Source organism: Scyliorhinus torazame, chromosome 5, assembly GCF_047496885.1.
Source record: "Scyliorhinus torazame isolate Kashiwa2021f chromosome 5, sScyTor2.1, whole genome shotgun sequence".
In the NCBI taxonomy this organism is placed as follows: Eukaryota; Metazoa; Chordata; class Chondrichthyes; order Carcharhiniformes; family Scyliorhinidae; genus Scyliorhinus; species Scyliorhinus torazame.
In genome coordinates this window covers 295,009,439-295,027,309 of record NC_092711.1, presented here as the reverse complement: position 1 = coordinate 295,027,309, position 17,871 = coordinate 295,009,439, and the positions used below count along the sequence as shown (strand labels likewise).

Here is a 17,871-nt window from a genome sequence, read left to right as displayed (position 1 = left end):
GTGTAGTATGTTTTTCCCTTTTGTTGGTTCCTTCACCCCCGACCATAGTCCCATTCTAGCAGCAATGTCCTTTACCTGGCTAACTCAGCCTGTAGTGGTACTACTGAGCCACTCTTGGTGATGGACGTTGACGTTCCCCATCTGGAGTACACTCGATGCCCTTGCCCCCTCAGTGTCTCCTGCAGGAGGAGTACAGATTCATCAGCTGAAAGGGGGACAATGGTAATCAGCAGGAGGTTCCCTTGCCCATGTTTGACCTGAGACTTCATAGGATCTAGAATCGATGTTCAGGACTCCCGGGGCATCTCCATCCCATCTGTATACCACTGAGATGCCATCTCTGCTGGCTCTGTCCTGCCGGTGACACAGAACGTACGCCGGATAGGTGATAGTGATGTCTGGGACTTTATCTGTAAGGTATGATTCTGCGTCAGGCTGTTGAATGACTAGTCTGGGAGACAGCTCTCCCAATTTTGTCAAGGGTTGCTAATAAGGAGGAATTTGCAGGGTTGACAGAGCTGGGATTTTTATTGTTGTTTCGTTTCCAAGGTCGATGCCGCGTGGTTCATTTAGTTTTATTCCTTTGTGTTCCATTCATAGTGGTTTTGATACAACTGAGTGACTTGTTAAGCCATTTCAGAGGGTATTTAAGAGTCAAAACATTGCTATGTGTCTGGAGTCACATGTAGACCAGATCCAGGAAGGATGGCAGCTTTCTTTCCCTAAAGGACATTAGTGAACCAGATGGTCATTTTTACGACAATCGACAATGGTTTCATGGTCATCATTGGACTTAATTCCAGATATTTTATTGAGTTTTTAAATTCTACCATTTGCCACGAGTTAGCAGGTGGAAAGCAATATATCCCACCAGATTCCCCATAGTGGAATTCTCTAATGGATTTTCTGCAATGGAAGTGAACCGTGATGGACATAAAATCCTGCAGCCCATCTGCGATACAATAAAAAATGATAGTTGTTACATCAACTGTTTATATTTATAGTCAATTGGTAGTACAGGATGTGAGTATTGCTGAAAAGAGGGGCATGTTGAAACTTTTACTCATCAGGCCACTTTGCAAGTATCTCAATATAAGGGAAAAACAACAATTTATACTGTATGAGAAGAGAATGCTGATTGGTTGGCAAGTGAACTCTGATTAGTAGAGACATTGTTATGGAGGATGCATCAGTTGATACTAACTGATACTTAACTGACGAGCATTGTTTGAAATTTAAACCAGGCAGCATGACACTGATTGGCCCTGAGGAATGAGTCAGCAAATGGCTGTGCAAGATGGAAAACTTCAACATGTCCCTTTTTGCAGCAATCCTTGTACTTTATATTGTAGCTTCTGTGCAGATACTATAAAATTGTCTAAGGTATAATTGAAATATATTTTATTACACATATATGATTTGTTTATTTTAAATAAATTTCCTTTTATTTCAAAACCTTTAAAATTATATGAAAGGTGTTTTTACGTAAGATTGAATCTTTTTGGACTCTTTTGAGTTCCTTTGTTTATTTTATACTAACTTCTATTTCTAAAAGTTTTAAAATGATGCGAAAAGTTTTTTATTAACTATTTTTTCAGTAGGTTTATTACACTTTCAATGTCCAGTGTAATCTATTTTACATTGGTGGATTACGAGGAGAGGTTGAGTAGACTGGGACTGTACTCGTTGGAATTTAGAAGGATGAGGGGGGATCTTATAGAAACATATAAAATTATGAAGGGAATCGATAGGATAGATGCGGGCAGGTTGTTTCCACTGGCGGGTGAAAGCAGAACTAGGGGGCATAGCCTGAAAATAAGGGGAAGTAGATTTAGGACTGAGTTTAGGAGGAACTTCTTCACCCAAAGGGTTGTGAATCTATGGAATTCCTTGCCCAGTGAAGCAGTAGAGGCTCCTTCATTAAATGTTTTTAAGATAAAGATAGATAGTTTTTTGAAGAATAAAGGGATTAAGGGTTATGGTGTTTGGGCCGGAAAGTGGAGCTGAGTCCACAAAAGATCAGCCATGATCTCATTGAATGGCGGAGCAGGCTTGAGGGGCCAGATGGCCTACTCCTGCTCCTAGTTCTTATGTTCTTATGTTCTTATCTTTATGTGCCGTCTGGAATGGACATGGTTTTGGGTTTCCAATGAGGATTTATGCCTGCTGGGATCAGATAGTTGGAAAATCAATGTTACAGCCCTGTGTTTGATAGCAAGCACCCAGGTGGGACAATAGCATTGGAAAATTCCCCATTATATTCTGAACATAACCAGCAGAATGACGTTTTCTGCATTATATCCATTAACTTTCTAAATCAGCACATTTGGTGAGTCACCATGAACAAGTGGCTCCAATTTGTTAATAGTGGTTAAATAAGATCAATGATTTGATGTGCATTTTGCAATTTTGCTGCTTTCCAGCTGCACTCACCACTATTCTTGTTCTCTGCGTCAGTGTTTCACACCCTCAGGTCAGGTTCAGCATGGGTGTGACGTAAAACAACTCCCCCCCCCCCCCCCCCCGTTGCTCATGAGGCAATCATTTTACAAGTGTATCCTTGTTGCTTCAAGGCGATGTGTTCATTCCTCAGACCATCCCTGTAGTTGCTCTGGCCCCGATTTTAACTCCCTCCTGCCTGGCGGGAACTTTACTCACTCTGAGCCTGCTGCCTTTTTACTATGTCTGATCTTAACCTTCTCTTCGGTGAGCCTGACACCCTGAGGAAGGCAGTGGGATCCTTTTTAAATCCGGAGATCAGGGCCTATATTGTTGTTGGGACCTGTTCTGCATTGTTAATTGGAGGCCTGTCAGGAGTAACCTGTCAGGAGCGAAGTTGTCGTTCAAAAGCAGGGCAGCAAGGTAAATTATTACATTTTCTTTAAGGATATTCTGGGCCTCACAAGGAAGTCAAGAGCCTCTGCTACCCCATGCTCATCCCTCCCTCAGAGCTTCTGATTGTGCCCAAAGCGACCTCCAACCCACCCCCCCCCAACATTCCACCATCCCCCAGTGTCATTGACTGCTGGGAGCAATCCTGTGGGCCTTCGCTGAGGCCTGGTGTTGTTGAATTCCCTATCCCACCTGGCCTCAGTCTGGATGCACATTTGAGACAATTTATGATGAACTAAAATGGGCTGGGCCTCCCATCCTCAGGCGTGCTTTCCGTTTTGGGGCTTACATACTTTATACAAGGCGCAAGAGTAGGGCCCTCTAGCCAGCTCCGCCATTGAATAAGACCGTGGCTGATCTGACAGTAAGCTCATATCTGCATCCCGCCGACCCCTGATAACCTAACACCCACTTGTTTACCCAGTCTCTATCCACCTCGGCCTTAAAAATATTCAAAGACTCTGTTTCCACTGCCTTGTCAAGAAGAGAGTTCCAAAGACCCACGACCCTCTGAGAGAAAAACATTGCCTCACCTCCATTTTAAATGGGTGACCCCTTACCTTTAATGATGTGGAGATGCCGACGTTGGACTGGAGCCTCACCTGATGAAGGAGCTGCGCTCCGAAAGCTAATGATTCCAAATTAACCTGGTGGACTTTAACGTGGTGCTGTAAGACTTCTCACTGTGCCCTTACTTTTAAACACTGACCCCTAGCTTTAATTCGCCCAGAAGAAGAAACATCCTCTCCACATCCACCCTCAGGATCTTACAGGTTTCAATCAAGTTACCTCTTCGTCTTCTAAACTCCAGTGGACACAAGCCTAACCTGACGTCCAACCCTTGGCTTTCCCTTCGTAAAATCATGCTGACAATGGTGGATTGAGCTTTGTCTTTCCAAATTTTCTCTTCTCTAATGATTGATTCCAACTAGGTTGCCACCACAGAGGTCAAGCTAACCGGTCTATAGTTTCCTACTTCTTCCCTCTCTCCTTGATAAATAATCTAATGGGCTGGATTCTCCGGACCCCCAGCTAAGTGTTTCTCGGTGACGCACCATTTATTGGCGGTAGGATTCTCTGTTCCCGCTGCTGTCAATGGAAGGCATTGCGCGATGCCAGGAAGCCCAGGGGCGGGGGTGCGTGCTGCCAGCGGGAGCAGGGAATCCCAATGACCAGAGAATTCCGTAAACGTTTGACCAATAAAGAGAATGTTGATGGAGCAATTCCACTCACTGATGCGATATTGGCGTTGCTGATTGAATCCTCACCACTCGAGTCCAAAGCTTTCCCAGAGTGAAGGCAGAAAGGAAGATTAGAGCTTGGGGCAGTTTTCCTCCTTCTTGGGAAACTCATTACCAAGCTTCTTTGGTGTAATCATGCAAATAGGCTGGATCTGTGGAGAGAGAAACAAAGGGGGGTGGGGGGGGGCGGGAATCCGTGGCCGGGAAAGCTGGAGGGGGTGGGGAATCCAACGTGAGTGTCCAAATGGTTCTTGTGCTGGCAGAAAATCCCGGTCTCTGTTTTTATTTCAGTTTTCCAGCATCTGCAGAATTTTCCATTTTTGGTAGAGAAATGGTTGGGATTTGAGGGTGAGGAAGGAGGAAGCGCTTTAGAGGCTGGAAAGTCGAGTAATAGTTCCACGAGATTCGCGTAGAAAAAACTCTAAACTATTTTATTCTCTTTATTCAGCAAATGAAAAAGGGGAAAGGAACTGCAAAGGTTACAATGGACGAAACGTCTGCAACTAGCTCTGGGAGGTCCAGGCCAGAATCGGGAAAAAAGTATGGCAGAGGTTAAACATTTGTTCAACTTTCTAGCACTATTGTTTCCAGTTCGGAAATCACAAGTCCACACTTTTAGCAAAACATATTTTACTGTATTACTGAGGTAAAAAGAAAATGAGCTGTTGTATCTATAACTCCTTGCACATCCTCAGTACAGCTCCAAATATAAATGATAGATGATACCAAATCGTATTGCTTTAAGGAAGAGCAAGCGAACAATGTATTCTCCTGCCCCTTAGCAATACAACTGTTAGCCATGAATCGACAATTTAGGGCAGCACGGTAGCACAAGTGAATAGCACTGTGGCTTCACAGCACCAGGATCAGAGGTTCGATTCCCCGCTGGGTCACTGTCTGTGTGGAATTTTCCTCTTATCTGCGTGGGTTTCCTCCGGGTGCTCCGGTTTCCTCCTACAGTCCAAAGACGTGCAGGTTAGGTGGATTGGCCATGATAAATTACCCTTAGTGACCAAAAAGGTGAGGAGGGGTTATTGGGTTATGGGGATAGGGTGGAAGTGAGGGCGTAAGTGGGTTGGACCAGACTTGATGGGCCGAATGGCCCCCTTCTGCACTGTATGTTCTATGTTATGATACATTGGGGTAGGAGAACAACTTACATTTGTATGAAAATTTCTATAAATGAATGCAAAAACAGGAAATTTCGAATCAAGAGGGAGGTTAGAGTGTTAGAACAGGTTGGAGATGTTAGGACTGCTTTTCTTTGAGAAACTGTGAAAGAATAACAAAAGAGAGGGAACAGATTTAAAGTAATTGCCAAACGAAGCAAATGCAACATTTTTTGTACGAGTGGTTGGTATCTGGAATGCCTGAGTGCGGTGGAGGCAGTTTCAATCGACTTATTTAAAAAGAAAGAATGTGCAGGATGAAGAGGAGAAGGTGGGAGAATGGTGCTCAGGGGATTGCTCATCCGGGGAGTTGGTGCAAGCACAGTGGCTTCCTATGATGTAACAATTTTGTGATTCTGTGAAATCTGGATTACAATTTCAATCTCCATTTTTAAAACAGGTGGGGGGGGTTAGGGGCTGCTTGGAAAGTCGGCCTGCTCCCAAGAGGCAAGTTGATCATTTAAATAATAGAACAGGTCTACATGCCTCATACTTATGGACCACTTTAAATTTAACTCTTGTTGGCTTGATTTCCTATACCTGCAGCTCCTTGGAGCCAAGATCTACCGCATCCATGGGTTAAATGCCTTTCTTTAAGAATCCAACGTACCTGCTTCAAAACCGTCTGTGACTGGACAACACCCTCCCAATCTTCTTCCCACTCTCTGCCGAGCCCTCCAACATCCCACCTCCCCACCCCAACGATATCCGATCCCCCACCCCAAGGCTTCTGATTGTCTCCTCCGGGATTAATGGCCACCCTGATTGAGACGAGCTTTCAGTTCCAGATTTTTTTTGTTGTTACTAATTGAATTTAAGATCTATCAGCTGCCCTGGTGGGATTTGACCCCGTTTCCCTGAGCATTAAACTAGGCCTCTCGATTCGTAATCCAGTGACAATCTACTCAAACACCACTTTCCATTTCCCCCCCATACCCCTGCAAATCTTTCCTCTGCTTATCCTGGTCCAATTCTCTTTTGAAAGCAACGACAGAATCTGCCTCCACGACACTCTCAGATAGTGCATTCCAGATCCTAACCACTCGCTGTGTAAAAAAGAATTTTCTTGTGTCACCATTGCTTCTGTTGTCAATTGTCTTAAATCGGTGCTTGGAATATAGTAATCTATTGGCAAGATATTTAACTCTGATGAATTCATTGTGAATTATCAGGACAGCTGTTGAATGATTTCTAATAGATTCTTAATTGTGAGAAACGATTTATGGAACAAAGACTTGGGGCAAATTCTCCGTTTGTGAAATTAAGTGCTGACGCCGGGATTGAATTGCGCCTCTTCAAAGTGGAGGAAAGCAGTGACGGTCCCGGAGCGATTAAGGTTCCATTAATGGGCTAGCACCAGCGCCAGGAAGAACTTGCGCAATTCCAATGCATGCCGACCCTCATCCCAGCTGAGATGACGGCACTGGTTGCACTGGAGCACACCCCATCCCGTTGATGGGTCGGCTGGGGCCAGAGAGTACCAAGGGGGTGACCTGGGTGGGCCGCCCGTACGACCCATGGCGCTAAGTTCTCAGTGGGAAGTCAGCGGCGTGCGCAGTCGCACGGCTGCATTGCAGGCTGTGGCAATGGCGGTCTGTGCTCCTCCACCCCAATCCCACGACCCACCTCCTAGCCGGCTCCCGTTACTCCCCCCAACCGTGGCAGACGCCCCCCCCCACCCCCAAACCCCGGCCAGAGGCACAATTGTCAGCACACTCGATGTTGGGCATTGTTTGTACCCCCTCCCGTACCCTCAGTAGCCACAGGCGAATTCTCCGCCCAATTGTGTTGCCAGATTCCGGCATCAGCCGATTGAAAAACCCGCCGTGTATTTCTGAGAGTTTGGAAAGAAGATTACTTGCCATGTATTAAGATTTTTTTTTAAACGGTGGAAATTGAACTCTTAAGAGCAGGCAATAATCTAAATAAAATTAATTCTGCAGCACTCCCAACTTAACTGTACTTATGGCTGCTATAATTGGTGTAGAGGGAGAGCAATGATATCCTATTTTAACTTCTATCTCTTGTTCAAATCCATTCATATGTTCGTTATTTTCCCACCTTTAAATACTTGTTACTAAATAATTTATTTGGAATGACCAACTTTAATGTCTTTCTGGGTTAAATAATGTCCTGTGATTTTTCTTCTTAACCATTTGAATGAACTTCGCAAAAACATTTCCCAGAAGAATTTGCTCTGAAAACAATCAATACGTTTTCCTTTATTTATAGGAGGGCGGTGATGTACCTTGAACATCTTTTGGACTGGAGATGTCAGTTTTCCTGCAAAGCAAGAGTAAATGGTGCCAGGTGAGTGTCTGATATTCTTTCCCCCCCTATTTCCTCTCTCTTCTTCGATCCACAGAGTCGCAAACAGACTCATTCCCAACAGCACAGACAACCACAGTTCCTCAGTCCCCACTTGGGTCAGACACCAGGACATGAATTACTAACCAGATTGCTACCCTTTTCACTGGCCCCTTTTTAAAGGGGCACCCACAATAAGCACCCAGATCATCCAAGAGAAAGGAACCGTAGTGTGGTAGTCACCACTAACTGTATTAGATGTATATTAGATGTAGTACAGTAAGACTCCTGTTTTAGAGGTACATGGGTAAATCCCTGCCTGCTGGCTCCGTCCAGTAGCCAGCGTATAAATGTGTGTGCTCGCTGAGGCTGCTCCCATTCAGGTAGCAGCTACAGGAGGCCACACATCTTTGCTCAATAAAGCCTCGATTATTCACTACTCTCATCTTTGTAGTAATTGATAGTGCATCAATTTATTGAGCAAAGATTTTAAAACGATGGAAATTCGCATCAAGCCTGATCGCCTGCAGCTGAACCCTCAAGCAGCCAACGCTACGTCCGCTTTTGACCACTGGCTAGCCTGCTTCGAAAGCTACCTCCGAACATCTGCTGAAGAACCCTCGGACGCACAGAAGCTCCAGGTCCTTTATTCACGGGTGAGCCCTGGCATTTTTCCTCTCATCCGGGATGAGCCTACTTACTCTGAAGCAATGGAACTCCTGAAAGGACATTACGTTTGGCTGGTCAACAAACTATACGCCAGGCACCTCCTGTCCACGAGACAGCAACTCCCTGGTGAGTCCCTAGCCGATTTTGGGCATGCCCTGCACATCCTGGCGAGGAACTGTGACTGCCAGGCAGTTTCGGCAGTCGGGCATACAGAACTTTTAATCAGAGATGCTTTTGTTACAGGCATGGGGTCGGCGTACATCCGCCATCGCCTATTGGAGGGGGGTACGCTCGATCTTGAGGGGACTAGGCAGCTTGCAAACTCGTTAACAGTGGCCTCCCGTAACGTCCAGTCGTACGCCCCTGACCGCATAGCACCCTCATGGGCATCATGGGCTCCACCAGCTACCGACCCCAGCCCACCGCAAGCCTGCGCCGCGCGGCAGCCAGCCAACCCCGGGGGGCCCAAATGCTACTTCTGTGGACAGAACACCCCCGGCAGCGCTGCCCGGCACGGAGCGCAACCTGCAACGTCTGCGGAAAGGAGGGACATTTTACTGCTGTGAGCCAGGCCCGGTCGGTCGCTGCTGTTTCCAGGCCCAGCGTTCCTACACTCCCCACGTGCGGCCCGTGGGCGCCGCCACCTTTAATGCAGCCTGCCATGTGCGCCCCATGGGCGCCGCCATCTTCGGCGCCACTTTGGACGGCGCCTCAGGACCCCTGCCCGTCGGGAAGCTCGTCTGGCCGTTCATTGCCTGCCACCACCGCTGACCAGCCCGGGGCCTCCCAGCATCGGCCGCACCTCGCCTCGATCACCCTCGACCAGTCCTGGCCCCACAACCTCGCAACCGCAACGACAACGGTGAAAATCGATGGGCACAAGACCTCCTGCCTTTTTGACTCCGGGAGCACGGAAAGCCTCATCGACCCCACTACGGTATGGCGCTGCTCCCTCGCGGTACACCCCGTTACTCAGAGAATCTCCCTGGCCTCCGGATCCCATTCCGTGGAAATCCGAGGGTACTGCATCGCGACCCTCACCGTCCAGGTCGTAGAGTTTAGCAACTTCTGGCTCTACGTCCTCCCCCACCTCTGCGCTGCCCTGTTACTCGGCCTGGACTTCCAGTGCCACCGCCAAAGATTAACCTTAAATTCGGCGGACCCCTACCCCCCCTTACCATATGCGGCCTCACGACCCTTAAGGTCGATCCACTTTCCTTGTTTGCAAACCTCACCCCGGATTGCAAACCCGTCGCCACCAGGAGCAGACGGTACAGTGCCCAGGACAGGACCTTCATCAGGTCGGCGGTCCAGCGGCTTCTGTGAGAAGGCATCATTGAGGCCAGCAACAGCCCCTGGAGAGCCCAAGTGGTAGTGGTGAAAACCGGGGAGAAACACAGGATGGTCATTGACTACAGTCAGACCATCAATCGGTACACGCAGCTCGACGCATACCCCCTCCCACGCATATCTGATATGGTCAATCAGATTGCACAGTACGGGGTCTTTTCCATAGTGGACCAAAGTCCGCCTACCACCAGCTCCCCATCCGCAAGGAGGACCGCCAATACACTGCGTTCGAAGCAGGTGGCCGCCTCTATCACTTCCTTAGGGTTCCCTTTGGCGTCACTTACGGGGTCTTGGTCTTCCAACGTGAGATGGACCGAATGGTTGACCGGTATGGACTGCGGGCCACCTCCCCGTACTTAGACAAGACACCATCTGCGGCCACGATCAGCAGGATCACGACGCTAATCTTCGCAAATTTCTCCCCACCGCCAAACTCCTTAATCTCACGTACAATAAGGAGAAGTGCGTTTTCCGCACCAACCGCTTAGCCATCCTTGCCTATATTGTGGAGAATGGAGTTCTAGGCCCCGACCCCGACCTCCTGGAACACCCCCTCCCCCACTGCCCCAAGGCCCTGCAACGATGCCTGGGGTCTTCTCCTATTATGCCCAGTGAGTCCCTAATTATGCGGACAAGGCCTGCCCACTCATTCAGTCCACAGTTTTTCCCCTGACGGCCGAGGCCCGCCAGGCCTTTAATCGCATCAAGGCAGACATCGCCAAGGCCACGATGCACACGGTCGACGAGTCCTTCCCCTTTCAGGTCGAGAGCGATGCATCGGACGTAGCTCTGGCCGCCACCCTCAACCAGGCAGGCAGGCAGGCCCGTGGCATTCTTTTCCTGCATCCTCCGAAATTCAGCATTCCTCTGTCGAAAATTAGGCCCAAGCCACTGTGGAAGCTGTGCGGTATTGGAGGCATTACCTGGCCGGCAGGAGATTCACTCTCCTCACTGACCAACGGTCAGTTGCCTTCATGTTCAATACTACACAATGGGGCAAGATCAAAATTGACAAGATCTTGAGGTGGAGGATCGAGCTCTCCACCGACAATTCCGAGATTTTGTATTGCCCCGGGAAGCTCAAAGAGCCCCCCGATGCCCTATTCCGAGGTACATGTGCCAGCGCACAAGTGGACCGACTCCGGGCTCTACACGATGGCCTCTGTCACCCGGGGGTCACCCGGTTCTTCCATTTCAACAAGGCCCGCAACCTGCCCTACTCCATCGAGGAGATCAGGACTATCACCAGAGAATGCCAGGTCTGCGCGGAGTGCAAACCGCACTTCTACCGGCCAGATCGAGCGCACCTAGTGAAGGCCTCCCGCCCCTTTGAGCGCCTCGGCATGGACTTCAAAGGGCCCCTCCCCTCCACCGACCAAAACACGTACTTTCCGAACATGGTCGACGAGTACTCCGTTTCCCTTCGCCATCCCATGCCCCGATATGACTTCTGCCACGGTCATTAAAGCCCTCCACAGCATCTTCACCCTGTTCGGTTTCCCCGCTTACGTCCACAGCGTATGAGCGATGAGCTGCGTCAGTTCCTGCTCAGCAAAGGCATTGCCTCGAGCAGGACGACCAGCTACAACCCCCGGGGAAATGGGCAGGTGGAGAGGGAGAATGGGACGGTCTGGAAGGCTGTCCTGCTGGCCCTACGGTCTAAGAATCTCCTGGTCTCCCGCTGGCAGGATGTCCTCCCCGACGCGCTCCACTCCATCCGATCGTTCCTCTGCACTGCAGCTAATGAAACCACCCATGAACGTCTTTTTGCCTTCCCCAGGAAGTCCACCTCCGGGGTCTCGCTCCCAACATGGCTGGCAGCTCCTGGACCCGTCCTTCTTCGCAAACACGTGTGGACCCATAAGTCGGACCTGTTGGTCGAAAGGATCCAACTACTGCACGCGAACCCGCAGTACGCCTCCGTGGCACACCCCGACAGGCGCCAGGACACAGTCTCCCTCTGGGACCTGGCACCCGCTGGATCCCCACCCACGGCCCACCACCCGACACCCTCCCCTCCAGTTACCCCTGAGCCACTCACCCTCCCCCCAGCGCACCTCACCGCAGACCCCTCCCCAGGAGGATCCGTCCTCCCACTGGTTCCACTCGGGGGCGATGAAGACGAGGACAACACGCTCCCGGAGTCACAGGTAACCAAGTCGGCGCCCGCATCACCACCAGGACCGAGGCAATCGCAGCGGAGGATCAAGGCTCCCGACAGACTGAACTTGTAAATTTTTCCACCACCCGCGCCGGACTCTTTTTTTTAACAGGGGGGTGAATGTGGTAGTCATCACTAACTGTTTTAGATGTATATTATATGTAGTGCGGGAAGACTCCTGTATTAGAGGTACATGGTTAAATCCCTGTCTGCTGGCTCCGCCCAGTAGGTGGCGTATAAATGTGTGCGCTCGCCGGTGCTGTTCCCATTCTGGTAGCAGCTACAGGAGGCTACACATCTCTGCTCAATAAAGCCTCGATTATTCACTACTCTCATCTTTGCAGTAATTGATAGTGCATCACGTAGCAAATTAAATGAGAATATTGTTTTGTTCTATCCGCTACATCCTGCAGTCCCTCCTGTGTCAATGGCTGTGGAGGTTTTAATCAGACGGGCAGAGACTGTGTGCCCCTTCGTCAAGACCTTCTGGGTCTTGAAAAAAGTCTGTATAAAAGACAGACAGAAAGTGCACATTAGTAAGCATTGCGCAGGTCAAGGAGACACAGCCTGAGTGAGAGAGACACAGACCGAGTGAGAAATTGGTAATTTGGTGCAGTGAGGTAATTCGGTGAAGAGTGGGAGAGGGTGCTTTTTCCCCTACTGTTTTGTTCTCTCTCTTTCTTCGGGCCTAATTTCGGGAGCCGTTCGGAGGAGGAGGAGCAGTCTCTGTGAGTATAAAAACCTAACGGTAACTTCCTGTTTTCCAGTTTTTTTTCCAAAAGTGACGTCAGAGGGAAGCTGTGATCTTCCCTCAAATCTGCCCCAAATTTAAAAAAAAACACAGCTAAACTCATAAACTTAAATTAAACTAATTAATTAATTAGTGATGGCTGGTCAGGTGATGTGCTTGAGCTGCTTGATGTGGGAGCTGGCAGATCCCATTGCGAGCTGCAGCGACCACATCTGCAGTAAGTGTTGGCTGCTCGAAGAGCTCCGGCTCAAAGTTGATGAGCTGGAGTCTGAGCTTCAAGCACTGAGGCACATCCGGGAGGGGGAGACTTACCTGGACACTGTGTTTCAGGAGGCAGTCACACCTGTCAGAGTAAGTAGTTTAAATCCTGCCAGTGACCAGCGACAGCAGGGTGTGACTGCAAGTCAGGCAGGTAAAGGGAACCAGCAGTCAGGAACTCAGGAGCCTCAGCCCTTGACTCTGTCCAACAGGTATGAGGCACTTGCTCCCTGTGTGGATGGCGAACAGGGCTGCAGGAAGGATGAGACAGCTGACCAAGGCACCATGGTTCAGCAGGCCATTCAAGGGGAGGGAGTAAATAGGCAAGTTGTAGTTGTAGGGGATTCTATTATCAGGGGGATAGATAGTATCCTTTGTGAGCAGGATAAAGAGTCCCGCATGGTATATTGCCTGCCCGGTGCTAGGGTGCGGGACATCTCTGACCGGCTTGAAAGGATACTGGAGAGGGAGGGGGAGGATCCAGTTGTTGTGGTCCATGTCGGTATCAACAACATAGGCAAGTCTAGGAAAGAGGACCTGTTTAGAGATTATAAAGAGCTAGGATTCAAATTAAAAAACAGGTCCTCAAGGGTCATAATCTCTGGATTACTGCCCGAGCCACGTGCAAATTGGCATAGGGCGGCAAGAATAAGGGAAGTTAACATGTGGCTGAAAGAGTGGTGGGGAAAGAGGGGTTCCTTTTCATGGGACACTGGCATCAGTTTTGGGACAGGGGGGACCTATACCGTTGGGATGGTCTCCACCTGAACCGAGCTGGGACCAGTGTTCTGGCGAAAAGAGTAAATAGGGTGGTCAATAGGACTTTAAACTAGAGACTGGGGGGGGAAGGGAAAGTCAGGGAACCAAGAGGTGAAGTAATCAGTGGGAAGCGTAGCTGCTTAGGAATACAAAAAAGCACGAAAAGACAAAACTCAGGAGAGGTTACGATAGTCCCCATCCCACAAAATATGACACAGTGTATGGAAAGGCTCAGTAAACCAAGGTCCACCACACTAAGAAAACAAAAAGAGACGGTCAATAGAGAATTAAAGGTGCTCTATTTAAATGCGCGCAGTGTACGGAACAAGGTAGATGAGCTTATGGCCCAGATTGTGACTGGCAGGTATGATGTCGTAGGCATCACAGAGACATGGTTGCAGGGGGTTCAGTACTGGCATTTAAACATCCAGGGATTCACAACCTATCGAAAAGACAGAGCGGTGGGCAGAGGGGGCGGGGTTGCCTTGTTAATTAGGAATGAAATTAAATCAATAGCACTAAATGACATAGGGTCAGATGATGTGGAGTCTGTGTGGGTAGAGTTGAGGAACCACAAAGGCAAAAAAACCATAATGGGAGTTATGTACAGGCCTCCTAACAGTGGTCAGGACCGGGGGCACAAAATGCACCACGAAATAGAAAGTGCATGTCAGAAAGGCAAGGTCACAGTGATCATGGGGGACTTCAATATGCAGGTGGACTGGGTAAATAATGCTGCCAGTGGACCCAAGGAAAGGGAATTCATTGAATGTTTACAGGAGGGCTTTTTGGAACAGCTTGTGATGGAGCCCACGAGGGAACAGGCCATTCTGGACTTAGTGTTATGTAATGAGCCAGATTTGATTAATGATCTTAAAGTAAGGGAGCACTTAGGAGGCAGTGATCATAATATGGTAGAATTCAATCTCCAATTTGAAAGAAAGAAGGTAGAATCAGATGTAAAGGTGTTACAGTTAAATAAAGGTAACTACAGGGGCATGAGGGAGGAACTGACGAAGATCGACTGGGAGCAGAGCCTAGTGGGAAAGACAGTAGAACAGCAATGGCAGGCGTTTCTGGGAGTAATTGAGGACACAGTACAGAGGTTCATCCCAAAGAAAAGAAAGGTTATCAGAGGGGGGATTAGGCAGCCATGGCTGAAAAAGGAAGTTAGGGAATGCATCAAAGCAAAAGAGAAAGCCTATAATGTGGCAAAGAGTAGTGGGAAGTCAGAAGATTGGGAAGGCTACAAAAACAAACAGAGGATAACAAAGAGAAAAATAAGGAAAGAGAGGATCAAATATGAAGGTAGGCTAGCCAGTAACATTAGGAATGATAGTAAAAGTTTCTTTAAATACGTTAAAAACAAATGGGAGGCAAAAGTTGACATTGGGCCGCTCCAAAATGACGCTGGTAATTTTGTGATGGGAGACAAGGAAATAGCTGAGGAACTAAATGTAGTGCACAATGACTTACGAGAGAGACGAGAAGTGATGAAGTCGATTCAGGCTTTATTAAGCGAGACTTGTCCCCAGCAGTTCAGCAACAGAATGAAGCGGCGGGGAGAAGCTCGGGTTCTTATACTCCGCCTTCAGGGCGGAGCCAGGAGTCAGCAGCCAACCAGGACCCGGGATCTGTCAGCCAATAGCATCACGGCTTCACAGTCCCACATGACCCCTAATACATACCACCACACTAAATAAGTACTTTGCGTCAGTCTTCACAGTAGAAGACATGAGTAATATCCCAACAATTCAGGAGAGTCAGGGGGCAGAGTTGAATATGGTAGCCATCACAAAGGAGAAAGTGCTAGAGAAACTAAGAGGTCTAAAAATTGATAAATCTCCGGGCCCAGATGGGCTACATCCTAGAGTTCTAAAGGAGATAGCTGAAGAAATAGTGGAGGCGTTAGTTATGATCTTTCAAAAGTCACTGGAGTCAGGGAAAGTCCCAGAGGATTGGAAAATCGCTGTTGTAACCCCCCTGTTCAAGAAGGGAACAAGGAAAAAGATGAAAAATTATAGGCCAATTAGCCTAACCTCGGTTGTTGGAAAGATTCTAGAATCCATTGTTAAGGATGAGATTTCTAAATTCTTGGAAGTGCAGGGTCGGATTAGGACAAGTCAGCATGGATTTAGTAAGGGGAGGTCGTGCCTGACAAACCTGTTAGAGTTCTTTGAAGAGATAACAAATAGGTTAGACCAAGGAGAGCCAATGGATGTTATCTATCTTGACTTCCAAAAGGCCTTTGATAAGGTGCCTCACAGGAGACTGCTGAGTAAAATAAGGGCCCATGGTATTCGAGGCAAGGTACTAACATGGATTGACGATTGGCTGTCAGGCAGAAGGCAGAGAGTTGGGATAAAAGGTTCTTTTTCGGAATGGCAACCGGTGACGAGTGGTGTCCCGCAGGGTTCAGTGTTGGGGCCACAGCTGTTCTCTTTATATATTAACGATCTAGATGACGGGACTGGGGGAATTCTGGCTAAGTTTGCCGATGATACAAAGATAGGTGGAGGGGCAGGTAGTATGGAGGAGGTGGGGAGGCTGCAGAAAGATTTAGACAGTTTAGGAGAGTGGTCCAAGAAATGGCTGATGAAATTCAACGTGGGCAAGTGCGAGGTCTTGCACTTTGGAAAAAAGAATAGAACATAGAACATAGAAAATACAGCACAGAACAGGCCCTTCGGCCCACGATGTTGGCCGATAGAGGCATGGACTATTTTCTAAACGGTGACAAAATTCATAATGCTGAAGTGCAAAGGGACTTGGGAGTCCTAGTCCAGGATTCTCTAAAGGTAAACTTGCAGGTTGAGTCCGTAATTAAGAAAGCAAATGCAATGTTGTCATTCATCTCAAGTGGCTTGGAATATAAAAGCAGGGATGCACTTCTGAAGCTTTATAAAGCATTAGTTAGGCCCCATTTAGAATACTGTGAGCAATTTTGGGCCCCACACCTCAGGAAGGACATACTGGCACTGGAGCGGGTCCAGCGGAGATTCACACGGATGATCCCAGAAATGGTAGGCCTAACATACGATGAACGTCTGAGGATCCTGGGATTATATTCGTTGGAGTTTAGGAGGTTGAGGGGAGATCTAATAGAAACTTACAAGATAATGAATGGCTTAGATAGGGTGGATGTAGGGAAGTTGTTCCATTAGCAGGGGAGACTAGGACCCGGGGGCACAGCCTTAGAATAAAAGGGAGTCACTTTAGAACAGAGATGAGGAGAAATTTCTTCAGCCAGAGAGTGGTGGGTCTGTGGAATTCATTGCCACAGAGGGCGGTGGAGGCCAGGACGTTGAGTGTCTTTAAGACAGAAGTTGATAAATTCTTGATTTCTCGAGGAATTAAGGGCTATGGAGAGAGAGGGGGCAAATGGAGTTGAAATCAGCCATGATTGAATGGTGGAGTGGACTCGATGGGCCGAATGGCCTTACTTCCGCTCCTATGTCTTATGGTCTTATGGTCTTATAGACAAGGCCAAGGAAGATAAACAACCAGAACAAACAACCCCAGCATTTGCACCAAATCTGGTTCTGTCTTTCGACACCTTGGCCAAACCTGAGCACAGTCAAGAGGAGATTGAAAACCAATTTCTAACGCCTCTAAAACATGCCTGAACTTGCCGGGCTATTACTGACAATATTTGGTAGATTTTGTCCCCTGCAAGCTGCAACTATTTAGCAAAGTCTTTTTCGCAACTGCACAGCTGACTGTGATTTAAAGAGTGCTGGAGAAATCTTGAGGAACTAAAGGTAAAAGGAGTTCAAACCTCAGAATTACTAGATAATGTTGACTTTGGTCTCGTGCCTTGGCAAATGTGCAGAATCTGTGCAAGAGCTCAAAATATAGAGAGTGACGGAGATACAACCCCGCTTCCCCCCTCCACCCCCCCCACCCCCCTTAACCACATAAAAGACTGATGCAATAGGCCAGATTGATCCAGTGGGTTTCAGGACCACAATGTAAGGATATTGTTTGGAGTTCCCAGACTCACTTTTGCCAGGACGGGGACAAATTCATGATTTTACCAGGGGAAACCTCAGAACGGACCATCTCCGAGATTGTCACCCAATTAAGAATGGCAAGTGGGCATCCAGTGCTGCTCGCTAAATCAGTGGGCTGGCTGTTCCTCCTGGAGAGGCGGCCGCTGCTGGGACACGCTCCAGAGGATCGAGAGAGTGTCTCTCTGTGTTGAGCCTCTTTGGGACATGGAACTGCCAGTTTAGATTACTTCCCCTGCCCCCTAGTGGATGACTGCAGGAAGGCTGCTTCCATGAAGCATGCTTCCTCCCCAGGCAGGGGGAT

General features: G+C 48.4%; 1 protein-coding gene across 1 annotated transcript in view; it reads left to right on the top strand.

Annotated features, from left to right (window-relative positions):
- LOC140421224 (uncharacterized protein CXorf65 homolog) overlaps nt 1–17,871 on the top strand; it is an 87,768-nt gene that overhangs the window by 68,540 nt on the left and 1,357 nt on the right. The window contains exons 7-8 of the mRNA XM_072505776.1: nt 4,582–4,673; nt 7,535–7,612. Of these exons, the coding sequence (XP_072361877.1) occupies nt 4,582–4,673; nt 7,535–7,612 (170 nt within the window). The remainder of the gene's footprint in view (nt 1–4,581; nt 4,674–7,534; nt 7,613–17,871) is intronic.